The sequence below is a fragment of the Mustelus asterias genome, chromosome 22 (assembly GCF_964213995.1).
Source record: "Mustelus asterias chromosome 22, sMusAst1.hap1.1, whole genome shotgun sequence".
NCBI lineage: Eukaryota > Metazoa > Chordata > Chondrichthyes > Carcharhiniformes > Triakidae > Mustelus > Mustelus asterias.
The window spans coordinates 57,611,655-57,632,437 of record NC_135822.1 but is presented as its reverse complement, the minus strand read 5'-3'; the positions used below and the strand labels follow the sequence as shown (position 1 = coordinate 57,632,437).

The 20,783-nt window shown below is 48.3% G+C and overlaps 1 protein-coding gene and 1 non-coding gene across 2 annotated transcripts in view; both read right to left on the bottom strand.

Annotated features, from left to right (window-relative positions):
• The window catches only part of LOC144510043 (cGMP-dependent protein kinase 1-like), a 119,592-nt gene that overhangs the window by 51,981 nt on the left and 46,828 nt on the right, over positions 1-20,783 (bottom strand). Inside the window, exon 3 of the mRNA XM_078239257.1 lies at positions 13,810-13,923. Within this exon, the coding sequence (XP_078095383.1) occupies positions 13,810-13,923 (114 nt within the window). The remainder of the gene's footprint in view (positions 1-13,809; positions 13,924-20,783) is intronic.
• On the bottom strand, positions 19,601-19,682 carry trnat-ggu (transfer RNA threonine (anticodon GGU)). The gene has a single exon. It is a non-coding gene; the product is annotated as a tRNA-Thr (tRNA).

The following is a 20,783-nucleotide window of genomic DNA, read 5'->3' as shown; positions in this document are numbered from 1 at the left end:
GCTGAACCTGGGTTGTCTGACCCTCTGAAGACCTCCTACAGCCATATGTTAATGTATTGTTAGTCTTGTATGATTTTTTTGTGTTTAGAATAAATTTTGGTTACATCTTATGAACTTTGCCTTTGCGAATTTTTCAAATAGAATCTAAATTTTTGGAAACTGGCCACCTTTTTAAAAGAAATTCCCCACCCCTCACCCCCACTACAGAGGGGTAAAGTCACATTTAACCTAACACAGACCGCTCCTCATCTTGCTGAGTCGGGGTGTCAAACATGTAAAATGGACGCCAAGGCTCCGTCTCTGTTCCTTCTATATCTCCTGACACGCAGACGTAACTTATTAAGGTTTTTAATTTAGTTCCAAGAGTTTAACTCAGAACCTGTCCCCCACCTTCCTCCCCAAGGAGTGCAGTCATGCCAACTTTATGGTAACACCATTATGTCACCACACCACAGTGGCGACAAGAGGCTAGGAATACACTAACTCACCTCCTGACTCCCCAAAGCCTGTCCGCCATCTGCAAGGCACAAGTCAGGAGTGTGATGGAATATTCCCCACTTGCCTGGATGGGTGCAGCTCCAACAACACTCAAGAAGCTCGACACCATCCAGGACAAAGCAGCCCCGTTTGATTGGCACCCCATCCACAAACATTCACTCCCTCCACCACCGACGCTCAGTAGCGTCAAGTTCCCCTCCGAGAAAAGCTATTGTCTATCTAGCTGATCTGTGCCCCTCATTATTTTATAGACCTCTATAAGATCACCCCTCAGCCTTCTATGCTCCAGAGAAAAAAGTCCCAGTCTATCCAGCCATCTACATGTGGACCATCTACAAGATGCACTGCAGCAACTCATGCTTAGACAGCACCTTCCAAACCCACGACCACTTCCATCTAGAAGGACAAGAGCAGCAGATACACGAGGAATACCACCACCTGCAAGTTCCCCTCCGAGCCACTCACCATCCTGACTTGGAAATATATTGGCCATTCCTTCACTGTCGCTGGGTCAAAATCCTGGAATTCCCTCCCTAACAGCATTGTGGGTCAACCCACAGCACGTGGACTACAACGATTCAAGATGGCAGCTCACCACCGCCTTCTCAAGGGGCAACTAGGGATGGGCAATAAATGCTGGGCCCAGCCAGCGACGCCCGTGTCCCACAGGTGAATTTAAAAACAAACAAGACACCAATTGTTCATGGCAGAGACAGTACAGAATGATTTGTATTCCTGTTGCTCCTCTGGAGTTGAGTGCTTTCCCCACAGGCCAGCCAGATTAAGAGAATGAAAAAGCACAGGATTTTCCACTGCCCTCTTCTTCAAGTAGTAAATTAAATTAGATTGCGCACAAATTTTACAGCTCAGGTTCATAACCGAGACGGAGTCACATTGAAACCCTGTTCAAGAAGCATTCCTGATGAAGACTAGTGATAAAGTTAGAGCAAAGTTTAAAGCTTATTTATTAGTGTCACAAGTCAGCTTACATTAACGCCTCAATGAAGCTACTGTGAAAATCCCCCAGTCGCCACACTCCTGTTCGGGTTACACTGAGGGAGAATTTAGCACCTAACCCGCACGTCTTTCGGGAGGTGGGAGGAAACCGGAGCACCCGGAGGAAACCCACGCAGACACGGGGGGAAGAAGGTGCAGACTCCGCACAGACAGTGACCCGAGCCGGGAATCGAACCCTGGTGTTATGAGGCAACAGTGCCATCACTTGTTTCCAGAATTTTCCACCCAGCTTTGCATGTTTCTCGCTTTCAATCTCTCCATAATTAAATCATTCACAATCGGCAGCCGAGTTCTTTTTTTAAGGGAATTGATTGGATGTAGGATCTTATCTGCACTCTTTCAGCCTTCGATTGCAGAGAAGCATTTTTAATCTTCTATAGTCAAATTTTTATAATTCAAGGTTATAGTCTGCCAGCTGTGATAGGAACAGGAGGAGGCCATTCAGCCCTTTGAGCATTTTCCAGCATTGAATTAGATCATGGTCCATCTGCATCTTACCTCCATTTATCTGCCTTGGTTCAGTAAGACTGAAGGGCTAACAGGGCCCCACACACCCCGGACATTCCCTCTTCCACCTTCTTCCGTCGGGAAAAAGATACAAAAGTCTGAGGTCACGTCCCAACCGACCCAAGAACAGCTTCTTCCCTGCTGCCGTCAGACTTTTGAATGGACCTACCTCGCAGTAAGTTGATCTTTTCGTCTACACCCTAGCTATGACTGTCACACTACATTCTGCACACACTCCTTTCCTTCTCTATGAACGGTATGCTTTGGCTGTACAGCGTGCAAGAAACAATACTTTTCACTGTCTACTAATACATGTGACAATAATAAATCGCATCAAATCAAAAATCTATCATACGCAGAGTTTAAAACAAAAAACAGGCCATTCGGCCCAACTTATCTATTCAAGTACTAGCTCTCTTCAGCAGCACAGAATCAACCAGTTCCCTTTCCTCCCATTAGTCTGGGTTACAGGTATCAGATTGGAGTGATTCCCCCATGCTCCATCCCTCCCTATCCTGACAGCCCGAAGCTAGAGAGAATGACAGGTAAAGTAGAATGATACAAGAGTCATAGAGGAACACAGCACGGAAACAGGCCCTTCGGTCCACCTGGTCCCTGCAACCATGGTGCTCTCCCAGCTGGTCCCAGTTGCCCGCATTTGGCCCATATCCCTCTAATCCTTCCCCCTCCATGTACTTATCCAAATGCTTTTGAAATGTTGCTATTGAACCTGCCTCAAACCACTTTCTCTGGCAGCTCATTCCATACACGCACCATCCTCTGCGTGAAGAAGTTGCCCCTCAGGTCCCCTTTCACCTTAAACCTACGCCCTCTAGTTTTCAATTCCCCTTCTCTGGGGAAAAGACTATGAGCGTTCATCCTATCGATGTCCCTGATGATTTTATACACCTCAATAAGGTCTCCCCTCATTCTCCTACGTTCCAAGGCCTAATCTGGCCAACCTCTCCCAAAACTCAGGCCCAATAGTCCTGGCAACATCCTCGGAAATCTTCTTTGCGCTCTTTCCAGCTTATTAATGTCTTTCCAATAACACTGCTGCCTCACAGCTCCAGGGACCCGGGTTCGATTCCCAGTTTGGGTCACTGTCTGTGCGGAGTCTGCGCGTTCCCCCGTGTCTGCGTGGGTTTCCTCCGGGTGCTCCGGTTTCCTCCCACACTCCAAAGACGTGCGGGTTAGGTGCATTGGTCATGCTAAATTAACCCATAAATTAACACGGGGTGCGTGGGTTAGAAGGATTAGCGGGGTAAATATGTGGGGTTACAGGGATAGGGCCAGGTGGGATTGTTGTCGGTGCAGACTCGATGGGCCAAATGGCCTCCTTCTGCACTGTAGGGATTCTATAACAGGGTGACCAAAACTGTACACAACAAAAGGGGACCATTTGGCCCTTCAAGTGCCTGCCAGCTCTCTGTAAGAGCTATTTAGTTAGTCCCACTGCCCACCCTTCTCCTTAGCCTTGTAGATCTTTCTCCTTTCAGTTTGCATCCAATTCCATTGTAACTCTGTTGACGTTTCCTCCACCACACACTCGGGCAGTGCATTCTCACACTTGGGCATGCCACACAAAATTCCAGAGTGACGCAGCGTGACACACAACCTGAAAGCATTGCGAACTGTGAGGTGGAGAGTTGCGGACTTCAAGAAGATATAAGGATATGTTGGTGGAATCAGTGGACATGTGGCAGATAAAATCTAATGCTGAGAGGTGTGAAGTGATTCATTTTCAAGGCAGCACAGAGAAACACAATATAAAATGGAAGATGCAATTCAAAAGGGGGTGCACGAACGGAGGTATATGTACACATATTGAAGGTTGTGCAACTAGTTGAGAAGGTGGTTAAAAAGTTATATGTGATCCTGTGCTTGTGACATTAGTGTACCCTTAAGAGTTTTAAAAAAATCATGTTCTCTGTAGCTCTTAGCTCCCATTGTGGGACCGGGTTGTCTACAATGAGTCCTTTTAATGCTCCTCATGTGGCTTAAGGGGGAGGTTTGCTTCTTTTTACTTTGGGAATTAGTTTTTATGGCCCTGCATTGTCAGGAGGAAAACTGGTTGGCAGGTCAAGTGGGGCGAGCTATTTCATTTCTAGTTCTGCGCTGTGGGTTTTAGTTTTAGAAGGGACATCTCTCTGAGTTACAGAGAGAGATTGAATAGGTTGGGACTTTATTCCCTGGAGCGTAGAAGATTGAGGGGAGATTTGATAGAGGTGTATAAGATTTTGATGGGTATAGATAGAGTGAATGCAAGCAGGCTTTTTCCGCTGAGGCTAGGAGAGAAAAAAACCAGAGGGCATGGGTTAAGGGTGAAAGGAGAAAAGTTTAAAGGGAATATTAGAGGAGGCTTCTTCACGCAGAGAGTGGTGGGAGTGTGGAATGAGCTGCCGGATAAAGTGGTAAATGCGGGGTCACTTTTAACATTTAAGAAAAACTTGGACGGGTTCATGGATGAGAGGAGTGTGGAGTGATATGGTCCAAGTGCAGGTCAGTGGGACTAGGCAAAAAATGGTTCGGCACAGACAAGAAGGGCCAAAAGGCCTGTTTCTGAGCTGTAATTTTCTATGGTTCTATGGTTCTATCAAGCTGGAAAGAAGTTCTCTCTCTCTCTCTGATTTTGGGAGGTTCTGCTGGTTTATCTGAAAGCCTTCCTGGAGTAGAAACTCTGCCGTTGGTGGCTTGACCAGAGAATTTCCCTGGTCTGACTTCATTCTGAGTGTTTCAAGAGGACTGCAGCATTCATCCAAAGGACTCAACTCCAGTATCACGTGAGCAGTAGTCCTTGCTGTGTTAAACCCTGTGAAAAGGGTTTTGCCTAAAGGAAGTTTGGTTTTGATTGGAACATCTTAGTTATATTTGTGAAGGGTTATACATTGTTGTGGTTGTTTTGTTTTTGTTTGTGATTGATAAAAGTTATTGCTAAATTTCTTTCCATACGTGTTAACTATATTCTTAAATAAACTTTGTTTGATAAAAGCTCCCTCGTGGGTCATATGAATCGTACCCGAGGTGAACTATATCATGTTTATCCGAGCCAAATTCATGAGGCAAAACTTATGATCCAAGTGGGCTCCATAAAACACTTTGGACTGTCTGACCTGAACCATAACAGTATTTATAAATGCGGACATGGAATAAAAAGCTCGAAATCTATGGTGAGCTTGTACAAGACACTGGTTCAGCTTCAACTGGAGTCATACTGTAGAAAGGATGCAAAGGCCTTAGAGCAGGTTGAGAGGAAATCTGAGAGAGACATTCCAAATCATGGGAGTCAGGGCAGAGTAGACACTGCAGGAGACACTGTTCCAAACCAATTTAAGGTATGATTGTCAAAATTGACATCCATCATTATGAAGTGCTTCAAAGGGTTAGTCATGGCATGAATCAATTCCAGCCTCTCAGACTGCCTGGATCCACTACAGTTTGCCTACCGCCGCAACAGGTCCACAGCAGACACCATCTCCCTGGCCCTGCACTCAACCCTGGAACACCTAGATAACAAGGACACCGATGTCAGACTCCTATTTATTGACTGCAGCTCAGCCTTCAACACCAATATTCCCACAAAACTCATCTCCAAACTCCGTGGCCTGGGCCTCGGCACCTCCCTTGGCGACTCAGACCACAATCAGTAAGGACAGGCAACAAAACCTCCTCCACGATCATCCTGAACACCGGTGCCCCACAAGGCTGTGTTCTCAGCCCCCTACTATACTCCTTGTACACCTATGACTATGTGGCCAAATTCCCCCCAATTCGATTTTCAAGTTTGCTGATGACATCACCGTAGTGGGTCGGATCTCAAACAATGATGAGACAGAGTACGGGAATGAGATAGAACATAGAACATAGAAAAGCTACAGCACAAACAGGCCCTTCAGCCCACAAGTTGCGCCAAACATGAACCTACCTACTAGGCTTACCTATAACCCTCTATCTCACTAACTTCCATGAACTTATCCAAAAGTCTCTTAAAAGACCCTATCGAATCCGCCTCCACCACCACTACTGGCAGCCAATTCCACACACCCACCACCCTCTGAGTGAAAAACTTACCCCTAACATCTCCTCTGTACCTACTCCCCAGCACCCTAAACCTGTGACCTCTTGTGGCAACCATTACAGCCCTGGGTAAAAGCCTCTGAGAATCCACTCTATCAATACCTCTCAACATCTTATACACCTCTATCAGGTCACCTCTCATCCTTCGCCTCTCCAAGGAGAAAAGACCTAGCTTTCTCAACCTATCCTCATAAGGCATGCCATCTAATCCAGGCAACATCCTTGAAAATCTCCTCTGCACCCTTTCCATGGCTTCCACATCCTTTCTGTAATGAGGTGACCAGAACTGGGCACAGTACTCCAGATGGGGTCTGACCAGGGTCCTATACAGCTGCAGCATTATCTCCCGATTTCTAAACTCAATTCTTCTATTGATGAAGGCCAGTATTCCATACGCCCTCTTAATTACAGCCTCTACCTGCGACGCTGCTTTGAGTGTCCTATGAACCCGGACCCCAAGATCCTTCTGATCTTCCACACTGCCAAGCGTCTTACCCTTAATATTATATTCTTTCATCCTATTCGACCTGCCAAAATGAACCACCACACACTTATCTGGGTTGAAGTCCACCTGCCACTTCTCCGCCCAGTCTTGCATTTTATCTATGTCTTGTTGCAACTGCTGACATCCCTCTACACTATCCACAACACCGCCTACCTTTGTGTCGTCAGCAAACTTGCCAACCCATCCTTCCACTTCCTCATCCAGGTCATTTATAAAAATCACAAAGATAGAGATGCAGCGACAATAATCTCTCCCTCAATGTCAACAAAATGAAGGAGATTGTCATCGACTTCAGGAAGCGTAAAGGAGAACATGCCCCTGTCTATATCAACGGGACAAAGTAGAAAGGGTCGAGAGCTTCAGGTTTTTTGGTGCCCGGATCACCAACAACCTTTCCTGGTCCCTCCATGCCGACACTATAGTTAAGAAAGCCCCACCAACGCCTCTACTTTCTCAGAATACTAAGGAAATTAGGCATGTCAGCTATGACTCTCAGCAACTTTTACAGATGCACCATAGAAAGCATTCTTTCTGGTTGTATCACAGCTTGGTATGGCTCCTGCTCTGCCCAAGACCACAAGGAACTACAAAAGGTCATGAATGTAGCCCAATCCATCACGCAAACCAACCTCCCATCCATTGACTCTGTCTACACTTCCCGCTGCCTCGGCAAAGCAGTCAGCATAATTAAGGACCCCACGCACCCAGGACATTCTCTCTTCCACCTTCTTCCGTCAGGAAAAAGACACAAAAGTCTGAGGTCATGTACTAACCGGCTCAAGAACAGCTTCTTCCCTGCTGCCGTCAGACTTTTGAATGGACTTACCTCGCATTAAGTTGATCTTCCTCTACACCCTAGTTATGGCTGTAACACTACATTCTGCACTCTCTCGTTTCCTTCTCTATGAACGGTATGCTTTGTCTATAGCACGCAAGAAACAATACTTTTCACTGTATCCCAATACATGTGTCAATAATAAATCAAATCAAATCAAAAGAACCAAAGATGAGATGAGGAAAATGTTTTTCTTTAAAGCAGTGAGTGGTTAAGACCTGGAATGCACTGCCTGAGAGTGTGATGGTTCAATAGTGTCCTTTAGGGAAGGAAATCTGCCGTCCTTACCCGGTCTGGCCTACATATGACACCAGAGCCAAAGCAATGTGGTTGACTCTCAACCGCCCTCTGAAATGGCCTAGCGAGCCACTCAGTTCAAGAGTGACTAGGGATGGCCAATAAATGCTGGGACAGCCAGCGACGCCCATGTCTCTCGAATGAATTTTAAAAATAGTCAACAGAGTCAAAATGGAATTGAATGAGGGACAAATCTCACGGGGAGGGCGATGGCCTAGTGGTATTATCACGAGACAATTAATCCAGAAACTCAGCTAATGTTCTGGGGACCCGGGTTCGAATCCCGCCACGGCAGATGGTGGAATTTGAATTCAATAAAAAATATCTGGAATTAAGAATCTACTGATGACCATGAAACCATTGTCGGAAAAACCCATCTGGTTCCTTTAGGGAAGGAAATCTGCCGTCCTTACCCGGTCTGGCCTACATGTGACTCTAGAGCCACAGCAATGTGGTTGACTCTCAACTGTCCTCGGGCAACTAGGGATGGGCAATAAATGCTGGCCCAGCCATGTCTCACGGATGAATAAAAGTCTGAAGGGCTAAGGAGAAGGGGGGACCAATGGGACTAATGATTTAGAAATGATTAATATCCACATGATGCATTTTATTGAGAATTGCTTTTTGGGAGGCTTGCACTGCCAGGCAGAGATCCTTCTCAGTCGCTGAGCAATAGCAAAGCCAAGCGGGTGACTTTAGCCATGATCTATTTGATTGACAAAGGCCACAGAGCAAGTAATCACATGAGCCAGTTCAAACTGGGCCAGTCCCCAGTTCTCTTCCACTCAGTAGCACATTGAATTATCCTTTACCGCATTCACATCATCTCCTTCAGGACCGTTTCCTGCTGACCTGCTTTACAGTCTAATCACAAGTGACAGTGCGGATCTTCCAAACAGGAGTCAGGACTGGGGAGGGGGTGGAGAACAAAACTGCCCCGGCTGCCTCACTTCAAATCACTGAAGGTGGCAGGACAGGTTCAGAGAGCGGTTAATAAAGCATACCCCATCCTGGTCATAATGAAAAGGGGCACACAGTATAAAATATTAGGGGCAGCACAGTGGTTAGCACTGCTGCCTCACAGCACCAGGGACCCGGGTTCGATTCCCGGCGTGGGTGACTGTCTGTGCACAGTCTGCACGTTCTCCCCGTGTCTGCGTGGGTTTCCTCCGGGTGCTCCGGTTTCCTCCCACAGTCCGAAAGACTGGTCAGGTGGATTGGCCGTGCTAAATTGCACCTAAGTGTCAAGAGGTTAACAGGGGAAATTCGTGGGGTTATGGGGATTGGGCCTGGGTGGGATTGTTGTCACAAAAAGCCCACCAACATCTCTACTTTCTCAGAAGACTAAGGAAATTTGGCATGTCAGCTACGACTCTCAGCAACTTTTACAGATGCACCATAGAAAGCATTCTTTCTGGTTGTATCACAGCTTGGTATGGGTTCCTGCTCTGCCCAAGGCCATAAGAAATGACAAAGGGTCGTGAATGTAGCCCAATCCATCACGCAAACCAGCCTCCCATCCATTGACTCTGTCTACACTTCCTGCTGCCTCGGAAAAGCTGCCAGCATAATCAAGGACCCCCACGCACCCCGGACATTCTCTCTTCCATCTTCTTCCGTCAGGAAAAAGATACAGAAGTCTGAAATCACGTACCAACCGACTCAAGAACAGCTTCTTCCCTGCTGCCATCACACTTTTGAATGGACCTCCCTCACACTAAGTTGATCTTTCTCTTCACCTTATCTATGACTGTAACACTACATTCTGTACCCTCTCATTTCCTTCTCTATGAACGGTACGTTTTGTCTCTATAGCACGCAAGAAACTACATTTTTCTGGGCGCTGCACTTCAGGGAGAATGTGAAAGCTTTGAGAGGGTGCAGAAAAGACTCAGGAGAATGCTTCCAGGGATGAGGGGGCTTTGGTTCTGTTGACAGATTAGAGGAGCTGGGACTGTCCTCCTTGGAGAAGAGCAGGTTGACAAGAGAGTCGAGAGAGGGGTTCAAAGTCATAAGTGGTCTTGAGAAAGTCGATAGGGAACCGGAGCACCCGGAGAAAACCCACACAGACGCGGGGGAGAACGTGCAGACTCCACACAGACGGTGACCCGAGGCAGGGAATCGAATCCAGATCCCGGCACCATGAGGCAGCAATGCTAACTACTGTGCTGCCCCATGAGCACTAAGCCAGTTAAACATTTAAAGAGGGAGTATCTGGGGGCCTACAGTCCACATGACGAAGGGATCTCAGCATCTGAACCTGACGTAATGAGGGAATTAACCTCGTGCATTTCAAAAGAGCAGTGGTTGGAAAATGTTAGCGGGCAGAATGGCCTCAGCAGTCCCGTCAGCTGCATCCGGTCCCATCCACAGTGATTCTTGACATCTGGACTCGAGTTCAAGTTTGAAGGGTGTGTGTCAGGAACCCATTTTCAATAGGGCTCAACTATCCAGGTGTGGGAGCAGGCAAGTACTCCCAGTTCCTCAGCCGACACAGAACTGAACCTGGCAGTGCTGGACAGATCACTGAACAAATAAATCTTTCCGCAATGGCAATAAAATATCCTTAAGCAAACAACCCCTCTTTGAAATGGGTGCTGGCAGGTGAGGTGACGTGGCCCTCTTGACTCCCTTCAGTTCCAAACCCTGTTTGACAGGTTCTCACCATCTCTGAACTGTTGTCCTCATTGGGAAGATAGCCAAAGGCACCCAGTCAGAAGGTCGATAGGCTGATTTGATTTGATTTATTATTGCTGCATGTACTGGTATACAGTGACTCCCACAGTCCAAAGATGTGCAGGTTAGGTGCATTGGCCATACTAAGTTCTCCCTCAGTGTACCCGAACAGGCACCAGAGTGTGGCGACTAGGGGATTTTCACAGTAACTTCATTGCAGTGCTAATGTAAGATACTTGTGACTAATAAATAAACTTTACCTTACTTTTTTGAAAAGTATTGTTTCTTGCGCACGATACAGACAAAGCATACCGTTCATAGAGAAGGAAAGGAGAGGGCGCAGAATGTAGTGTTACAGTCATAGCTAGGGTGTAGAGAAAGATCAACTTAATGTGAGGTAGGTATCTGTATCGGCACGGTAGCGCAGTGGTTAGCACTGCTGCTTCACAGCACCAGGGAACTGGGTTCGATCCCCAGCTTGGGTCACTATCGTGCGGAGTTTGCACATTCTCCTCGTGTCTGCGTGGGTTTCCTCCGGGTGCTCCAGTTTCCTCCCACAGTCCAAAGATGTGCGTGTTAGGTTGATTGGCCATGCTAAAATTGCCCCTTAGAGTCCTGAGATGCGTAGGTTAGAGGGATTAGCGGGTAAATATGTAGGGGTAGGGCCTGGGTGAGATTGTGGTCGGTGCAGACTCGATGGGCCGAATGGTCTCCTTCTGCACTGCAGGGTTTCTATGATTTCTATGAAGAAGCTGTTCTTGAGTCGGTTGGTACGTGACCTCAGACTTTTGTTAGTCGGTGAACACGCTACTTTAAAGTTTATTTGTTAGTCACAAGTAACACTGCAATGAAGTTACTGTGAAATTCCCCCAGTCGCCACACTCCGGCGCCTGTTCGGGTCAATGCATCTAACCGGCACGTCTTTCAGAATGTGGGAGGAAACCAGAGCACTCGGAGGAAACCCACGCAGACACAGGGAGAATGTGCAGACTCCACACAGACAGTGACCCAAGCCGGGAATCGAACCTGGGTCAATGGCGCTGTGATGCAGCAGTGCTAACCCACTGTGCCACCGTGCCGCCCCACTTGTGGGGTTCAACCCCTACTTGTGGCTTGACCCCGTGTATCCCCAAAGGGGAACAGCCTGGAGGATTAGAAAATGCTGGCAAGAAGGATCGCCAACATCAGCATGTTTAATCAGCTGCCAACGAAGACGTTACACGCAACTGCAGTATAACTTCCAAACGCTTTTCCAGGCCAAACATTCAGTGCTTATCAGCACTCCAAGAGAATTGTTTCCATGGAAACACATGACGTCTATTGATGGTGAAAACCTTATGCAGGCCAAGTCTCAGCTAAAGTCACACCGGCTTTGAAAAAAACTCTGTGTTGTTTGGGCTGGAGGCAAGGGGAAAATCCTGCCACAGGATGTAGCGAAGAGGGAGTCACTGAGGGAGAACTATATCAGACAGTGAAGACAACGGCTCTCACTGTCAGGATTCCCTCTGATGAGAAACCCTTGCAGTGATTACCCAGTTTGAGAGGGACACTCAACACAAAATTGATTGGTCCTACACAAATGGGAAATTTGATTTGATTTGATTTATTATTGTCACATGTATTAACATACAGTGAAAAGTATTGTTTCTTGCGCACTATACAGACAAAGCATACCGTTCATAGAGAAGGAAACAAGAGGGTGCAGAATGTAGTGTTACAGTCATAGCTAGGGTGTAGAGAAAGATCAACTTAATGCAAGGTTAGTCCATTCAAAGGTCGCAGGGAAGAAGCTGTTCTTGAGTCGGTTGGTACGTGACCTCAGACTTTTTCCCGAAGGAAGAAGGTGGAAGAGAGAATGTCCGGGGGGTCCTTGATTATGCTGGCTGCTTTGCAGCGGGAAGTGTAGACAGAGTCAATGGATGGGAGGCTGGTTTGCGTGATAGATTGGGCTACATTCACGGCCTTTTGTAGTTCCATGTGGTCTTGGGCAGAGCAGGAACTGTGATGCAACCAGAAAGAATGCTTTCTATGGTGCATCTGTAAAAGTTGGTGAGAGTCAAAGCTGACATGCCAAATTTCCTCAGTCAACTGTGGGGGGCTATGACAATGGTTTTTCTAATTTGCGCCTTGCTGTGCCACAGTAACCTGGGACTGCTTGATGCCAAGAGTTAGTTCAATTCTTGGGCATTCCCCAACCTCCATCGTGACTGGCATTACATTATCATCTCATTACCACAGGTAAAATACAACACTCACAGGCCACAAACTGAAGGGAACTGTGGTGAATCTTGCAACATCAGACTCTGTCTAATTAGGAACCGGACATTTAACATGTTTCTTGGAACACGATTGGACATTTAAATTCAAAAGTAGCCAATGAGATTGCTTGTAACTGGATGTCGTGGCATGGTAAAGTAGCCCAGAAATCAGTCGTTGATTGGTGGCCTTAGTGTGATAGATTTGCCCATATAACCTACTCTAAGTGGGCGGCACAGTGGTTAGCACTGCTGCCTCACAGTGCCAGGGACCCGGGTTCGATTCCCGGCTCGGGTCACTGTCTATCATAGAAACCCTACAGTGCAGAAGGAGGCCATTCGGCCCATCGAGTCTGCACCGACCACAATCCCACCTAGGCCCTACCCCCACATATTTACCCGCTAATCCCTCTAACCTACGCATCTCAGGATTCTAAAGGGCAATTTTTAACCTGGCCAATCAACCTAACCCGCACATCTTTGGACTGTGGGAGGAAACCGGAGCACCCAGAGGAAACCCACGCAGACACGAGGAGAATGTGCAAACTCCACACAGACAGTGACCCGAGCCGGGAATCGAACCCGGGACCCTGGAGCTGTGAAGCAGCAGTGCTAACCACTGCGCTATCGTGCCGCCCTGTGTGGAGTTTGCACATTCTCCCCGTGTCTGTGTGGGTTTCCTCCAGGTGCTCTGGTTTCCTCCCACACTCCAAAAGATGTGCTGGTTAGGTGCTAAATTCCCCCTCAGTGTAACCCGAACAGGCGCCGGAGTGTGGCGACTAGGGGATTTTCACAGTAACTTTATTGCAGTGTTAATGTAAGCCTACTTGTGACACTGATAAATAAACTTTTTTAAAAATCTTCAGATGCTCACATGGTTTTAGCCCAAGTCCCTCTATCCTTCCTCTGATGCCCACTCTCCATCTTCTCTCCCCATAGTGAGCCTGGCAACCCTGGCGCCCTGTGCATATTTGCCTTGTAACTTCCTCCACCCCTCCAACCTGGCTTCTGCAGACACCAATCATTTCATATTCCTTCATCGCACACGAGGTCCCTTTGATGCCAACCCTCACCGCAGGGTGGTTGCCCAAAACGTTCCCCAGCCGTTTTTCACCCCCCAACACCCCGGTTATACCACCTACCTTTGACCGTTGCTGTCCTGGTGCAGTTGTACAGGATGGCCAGCTCTCCAAACACTTTCCCTGGTGCCATGGTGCAGAGTTTCACATCCTCTTTCGTCACCTCCACCTTTCCCTCTGTGGAGGCAAAGAGAGCAGTTACTAAGCCACCTGCGACTCACACGCCGGGCAACACATGCAAGAGATGAGGTTGTCAGTAGTTGACTGGTTGGGGGGAGAGACGGTTACATCGCAGTAAACCTGCTCCCAGCTTGGAAACTCAGTGCAAAATTCACATGTCAAAGAATCACAGAATCCCTACAGTGCGGAAGGAGGCCATTCCGCCCATCTACACCGACCACAATCCCACCCAGGCCCTATCCCCATAACCCCATGCATTTACCCTAGCTAGTCCCCCTGACACTAAGGGGCAATTTAGCATGGCCAATCCACCCAACCCGCACATCTTTGGACTGCGGGAGGAAATTGGAGCAGAATCACAGAATCCTACAGTGCAAAAGAGGCCCTTCAGCCCATCGAATCTGAACCGACTTCTGAAAGGCCCTGACCTGCCCACCTAATCCCACTTGCCAGCACTTGGTTCATAGCCGTGAATGTTATGGCTGTGCCAAGTGCTCATCCAGGTACTTTTTAAAGGATGTGAGGCATCCCGCCTCCACCACCCTCCCAGGCAGCGCATTCCAGACCCTCACCACCCTCTGGGTAAAAAAGATTTTCCTCAAATCCCCCCTAAACCTCCCTCCCCTCACTTTTAACTTGTGTCCCCTCGTAACTGATCCTTCAGCTCAGGGGAACAGCTGCTCCCTGTCCATGCCCCTCATAATCTTGTACACCTCGATCCTGTCGCCCCTCAGTCTTCTCTGCTCCAGAGAGAACAACCCAAGCCTATCCAACCTCTCTTTATAACTTAAATGCTCCGTCCCAGGCAACATCCTGGTGAATCGCCTCTGCACCACCTCCAGTGCAATCACGTCCTTCCTATAATGTTTGCTTTCTCACAAGAACATTCCATCCGTTGGGTTTGCCCTTACACGGACAAATCATACCAGGCATCAACAGACACACAGACACACACACAGACACACACGCAGACACAGATGCACATGCAGACGCACACACACACACAAGACTCCCCATGCCCAAGCCCTGAATACACTTCATTCTCCACTTTCTCTCCTACAGTCCACTATGCTATCCCATTATAATACCACTGTGCAATAGTGGTATTATCGCCACTCTATTAATCCAGAAACTCAGCTCATGTTCTGGGGACCCGGGTTCGAATCCCGTCTCGGCAGATGGTGGAATTTGAATTCAATAAAAAAAATCTGGAATTAAGAATCTACTGATGAAACCATTGTCGGAAAAACCCATCTGGTTCACCGATGTCCTCTAGGGAAGGAAATCTGCCATCCTTACCCGGTCTGGCCTACATGTGACTCCAGAGCCACAGCAATGTGGTTGACTCTCAACTGCCCTCCAAGGGCAACTAGGGATGGGCAATAAATGGGTACCCAGCCAGCGATGCCCATGTCCCTTAAAAATTTTAAAAATCTCAACTTCAAGCCTGCACCACTCATAACCCCTTTACACTAAGGGGCAATTTAGCACGGCCAATCAGCCTAACATGTTCATCTTTGGAGTGTGGGAGGAAACCGGAGCACCCGGAGGAAACCCACGCAGACATGGGGAGAACGTGCAGACTCCACACAGACAGTGACTCAAGCCGGGAATCGAACCTGGGACCCTAGTGCTGTGAGGCAGCAGTGCTAACCCACTGTGCCACCCCAATCTACTCTAACACCAAGCTTTACCTCAACCTCAGCTTTCTTGGCTCCTCTACGATTGTTTAAATCATCAAGACACCCTTTATTAACCAGATCTCATCCAAAACTCTGCTGCTCCTGTTCTAACCTGCATCAAGTCCCATTCAGCCATCACCCCCTTAGCTTGCTACCTGTTTAGGCAGTGCGTTGATTTAAAATCTCTTATTGTTATTTTCAAATTCCTCCCAATCTCCTCCAGCCCCAAAACCCTCTGCACTTTTCAAATTCCGGCTTCCTTGATTTTAATCGCTCCACCATTGGCCACCGTGCATTCAGCTGCCTGTGGTCCCAAGCTCTGGAATTCACTCCCTACAGCTCTCTGCCTCGCTGTCCTCCTTTAAGATGCTCTCTGGCCAATGGCGGCATGGTGGCACAGTAGTTAGCACTGCTGCCTCACGGCACCAGGGACCAGGGTTCAATTCCAGTCTCAGGTCACTATCTGTATGGAGTTAGTAAGTTCTCCCCCCCGTGTCTGCATGGGTTTCCTCTGGGTGCTCCAGTTTCCTTCCACAGTCCAAAGATGTGCAGGTTAGGTGGATTGGCCATGCTAAATTGCCCCTTAGTGTCCAAAGATGTGTAGGTTAGGTGGATTGGCCATGCTAAATTGCCCCTTAGTGTACAAAGATGTGTAGGTTAGGTGGATTGGCCATGCTAAATTGCCCCTTAGTGTCCAAAGATGTGCAGGTTAGGTGGATTGGCCATGCTGAATTGCCCCTTAGTGTCCAAAGATGTACAGGTTAGGTGGATTGGCCATGCTAAATTGCCCCTTAGTGTCCAAAGATGTGCAGGTTAGGGGGATTGGCCATGCTAAATTGTCCCTTAGTGTCCAAAGGTGTGCAGGTTAGGTGGATTGGCCATGCTAAATTGCCCCTTAGTGTCCAAAGATGTGTGGGTTAGGTGGATTGGCCATGCTAAATTGCCCCTTAGTGTCAGGGGGATTAGCAGGGTAAATACGTAGGGTCATGGGAATAGGGTGGGAATATCAGTGCAGACTTGATGGACTGAATGGCCTCCTCCTGCACTGTAGGGGTTCTATGGTTCCATGAAGCTTCTGAAGATCTGTCACGTTTTGCTCCATAGTGCTTTGGGATGCTAAAGGCGCTGTGTAAATTGTTGTTGTAGTGAGTAACATGGGGGCAGAATCAACTACATTCAGTCACATTAAAAAGACAAAACGTCGCATCCTTCCCTGAGCAGACACAGCGTAAAGGGGAATGAAACAAAGCTGTCGATGTGGCAGGACAAGGAGAGAGGGACGTCAGCAACAGCTGCGAGCCTGACTCCCACAGCATACACCTAAACCGCAAGTGTCCAGTGCCTGCGTGCATCCACCCTCGTCATACCCCTGGAATGGAAAGAGGGCTCCAAAGTACAGCCTGTTAAAGACAGCTTTCTCCCTGCATGGAGGCTGCTGACTCAGAGCAACACTGTCACCTCCAAGGTGGCTCACCAACTGGCGCAGTCTGCAGAGAGAGCACGCGTATCTGCTCGCTCTCCTTCACTGGGGCTTTGCAGGACTGGGGTGACTGTGAGATCGCGCCCTGGTTAGACCACACCGGGAATAATGTATGTCAAGCACGACATCACACCTGAGGAAGGATTATACTGGCCTTGGTGATCTGGCCTACATGTGACTCCAGATCCACAGTAGTTGACGAGAATGATCCTGGGAAGCTTTAGAACCGAGATGAGGAGGAATGTCTTTAGCCGGAGGGTTTGGTGAATCTGTGGAATTTATTGCCACAAAGGGCTGTGGAGGCCGGGTCATTGAGTGTCTTTAAGACAGAGATAGATAAGTTCTTGATTGGTACGGGGAGAGGATGGAAGAATGGGGTTGGGAACCATATCAACCATGATTGAATGGCGGAGCAGACAAGTTGGCCTGAATGGTCTAATTCTGCTCCTGTTTCTTAGGGTCTAATGGACTTTAAAAAAAGATTATTTTGTGGGACATGGGCGTCGCTGGCTGGGCCAGTATTTATTGTCCATTCCTCGCTGCCCTTGGAGGGCAGTTAAGAGTCAACCACATTCGTTCTCCGTGTGTGTGGCTTTCCTTCGGGTGCTCTGGTTTCCTCCCACAGTCCGAAAGACATCTTGGTTGGGTGCATTGGCCGTACTAAATTCTCCCTCAGTGTATCTGAACAGGTGCCGGAGTGTGGCGACTCGGGGAATTTCACAGTAACTTCCTTGCAGTGTTAATGTAAGTCTACTTGTGACTAATAAGTAAATAAATAAAGATTGGTGTGGCTCTGGAGTCACATGTAGGCCAGACTAGGGTAAGGATGGCAGATTTCCTTCTCTAAAGGACATTAGTGAACCAGACAATCGACAATGGCTTCATGGTCATCAGTAGATTCTGAATTCCAGATACTTTTTCCTTATTGAATTTAAATTCCACCATCTGCTGTGGCGGGGTTCGAACCCAGGTCCCCCAGAACATTAGCTGAGTTTCTGGATTAATGGTCCAGCAATAATACCACTAGGCCATCACCTCCTCTCAAATGTCCTTTGAAATGGAGGGCATTTAGTGATGGGCAGACAATGATGGCCCAGCCAGCGATGCCCACATCCCATCAAATAAATAATCTTAGAATCTTAGAAACCCTACAGTACAGAAAGAGGCCATTCGGCCCATCGAGTCTGCACCGACCACAATCCCACCCAGGCCCTATCCCCATATCCCTAGATATTTACCCACTAATCCCTCTAACCTACGCATCCCAGGACACTAAGGGCAATTTTAGCATGGCCAATCACCCTAACATGCACATCTTTGGACTGTGGGAGGAAACCGGAGCACCCGGAGGAAACCCACGCAGACACGAGGAGAATGTGCAAACTCCACACAGACAGTGACCCAAGCCGGGATTCGAACCCAGGTCCCTGGAGCTGTGAAGCAGCAGTGCTAACCACTGTGCCACCGTGCCGCCAATAATAAAAAATTCAACAGGACTCCAAAGATGTTAGGTGGATTGGCCGTGTTAAATTGTCCCCGGGTGTCAGGGGAATTAGCAGGGTAAATACTGGGGCCATGGGGATAGGATCTGGGTGGGATTGTTGTCGGTACAGGCTTGATGGGCCGAATGGCCTCCTTCTGCACTGTAGGGATTCTATAATGGGCGATCTTTTAGCTTAAATGTATCCGTACTATCCCCTAATCCCCAAAAATAATTCAATCTCTGTCATGAATATACTCAATGACCCTCTGGGGTGGAGAGTTCTCTAAGATTCAGAAACTTCCGAGTGAAAGAACTTCTCACCTCTGCCTTCACAGGCTGACCATTCATTCTGAGACGGACCCCCTTGTCACAGGGAATCTGCATTCCCCAATGAGGGCCAAAACTTCTCGTGAGTTTCCATGCAACTTTTCAACATTTTCTTTAAAAAACGATCAGCGTTGTGAATTTGATGGTATACGTAGGTGCGCATGTTTCACCGCAGTGTGAGACCAGGCTGTGTATGTGTGCGTGTTTAGACTGGGTATAGGATCTCTACAGTGCAGAAGGAGGCCATTTGGCTCATCAAGTCTGCACCGACCACAATCCCACCCAGGCCCCATCCCCATAACCCCATATATTTACCCTAGCTAGTTCCCCCTGACACTATGGGGCAATTTAGCACGGCCAATACACCTAACACATACATCATTGGACTGCGGGAGGAAACCGGAGCACCCAGAGGAAACCCACGCAGAGAATGTGCAAACTCCACATAGACAGTGACCCCGGGCCGGAATTGAACCCTGGTCCCTGGCGCTGTGAGATAACAGTGCTAATTTAGCATGGCCAATGCGCCTAACCAGCATGTCTTTCGGACTGTGTGAGGAAACCGGAGCACCCGGAGGAAACTCACGCAGACGCGGGGGAGAATGTCCAAACTCTGCACAGACAGTGACCCAAGCCGGGAATCGAACCGGGTCCCTGGCGCTGGGAGGCAGCAGTTCTAACCACTGTGCCGCCACCAAAATGCGGAGTTGGCAGGCATCGAACCTGCGCAGGGAACGCTCAGTGGATTACCAGTCCATCGCCTTAACCACTTGGCCACGACTACACATACTGGACATCATAGCGATAGTGTGTGTACGTGCTTGAAAGGAGCGGTGAGAAAGAGGTGCTGGTCTCTCTCAGTGACGGAGAAGTGGAGGACTGACAAATCACATTCTGTTCAGTCAGCCTGACCTGGGCACCATGCGGTAAATCCATTCTGACTGGCAAAGGGACAAGCTCTGGTGACAGATGCCTGGTAATCACAATCTAATTGGATTTAAAATAAGTTACTCTGGAGTTTAGCTCGTCGGGGAATAGCCGACTGCCTCTCAGACAGAACCATTACCATTTTCACAAATCCCTGGCGCCTAATCCTATTCCTTGTTATGATTACTGACGGGTACCATGTGAATTAGAGAGAGAGAGAGCTTCGAGGCAAACTCACTTGGGATGAAAACAGAAAACATTTCATAAAGCAGCACAAACTCAGGCAAATCGCCCATTTCATTGTGCGCTGAGTAGGGCAATGCAATGATAGAGGGTCTCATGTTTATCACTTGCTGGTGGCGTATGCGTGCCCCCCTCCCCCCACCTCCCCCTTCCCATGTCAGGACAGCACGGTGGCACAGTGGTTAGCACTGGGACCCAGGTTAGCACAGGGGCCCAGGTTCGATTCCCAGCTTGGGTCACTGCCTGTGCGGAGTTTGCACGTTCTCCTCACGTCTGCGTAGGTTTCCTCCGGGTGCTCCGTAGAATCCCTACACTGCAGAAGGAGGCCATTCGGCCCATCGAGTCTGCACCGATCACAATCTCGCCTATCCCCGGAACCCCACATTTTACCCTGTTCATCCCCTGATACTAGGGTGAATTCAGCATGGCCAATCGACCTAACCCGCACATCTTTGGAGTGTGGGAGGAAATCGGAACACCCGGAGGAAACCCACACAGACACGGGGAGAATGTGCAAACTCCACACAGACAGTGACCCGAGGCCGGAATTGAACCCGGGTTTTGTCCGGGTGCTCCGGTTTCCTCCCACATTCTGGTTAGGGTGCGTTGACCCGAACAGGTGCCAGAATGTGGCGACTAGGGGATTTTCACAGTAACTTCATTGCAGTGTTAATGTAAGCCTTACTTGTGACTAATAAATAAACTCTTCTAACTC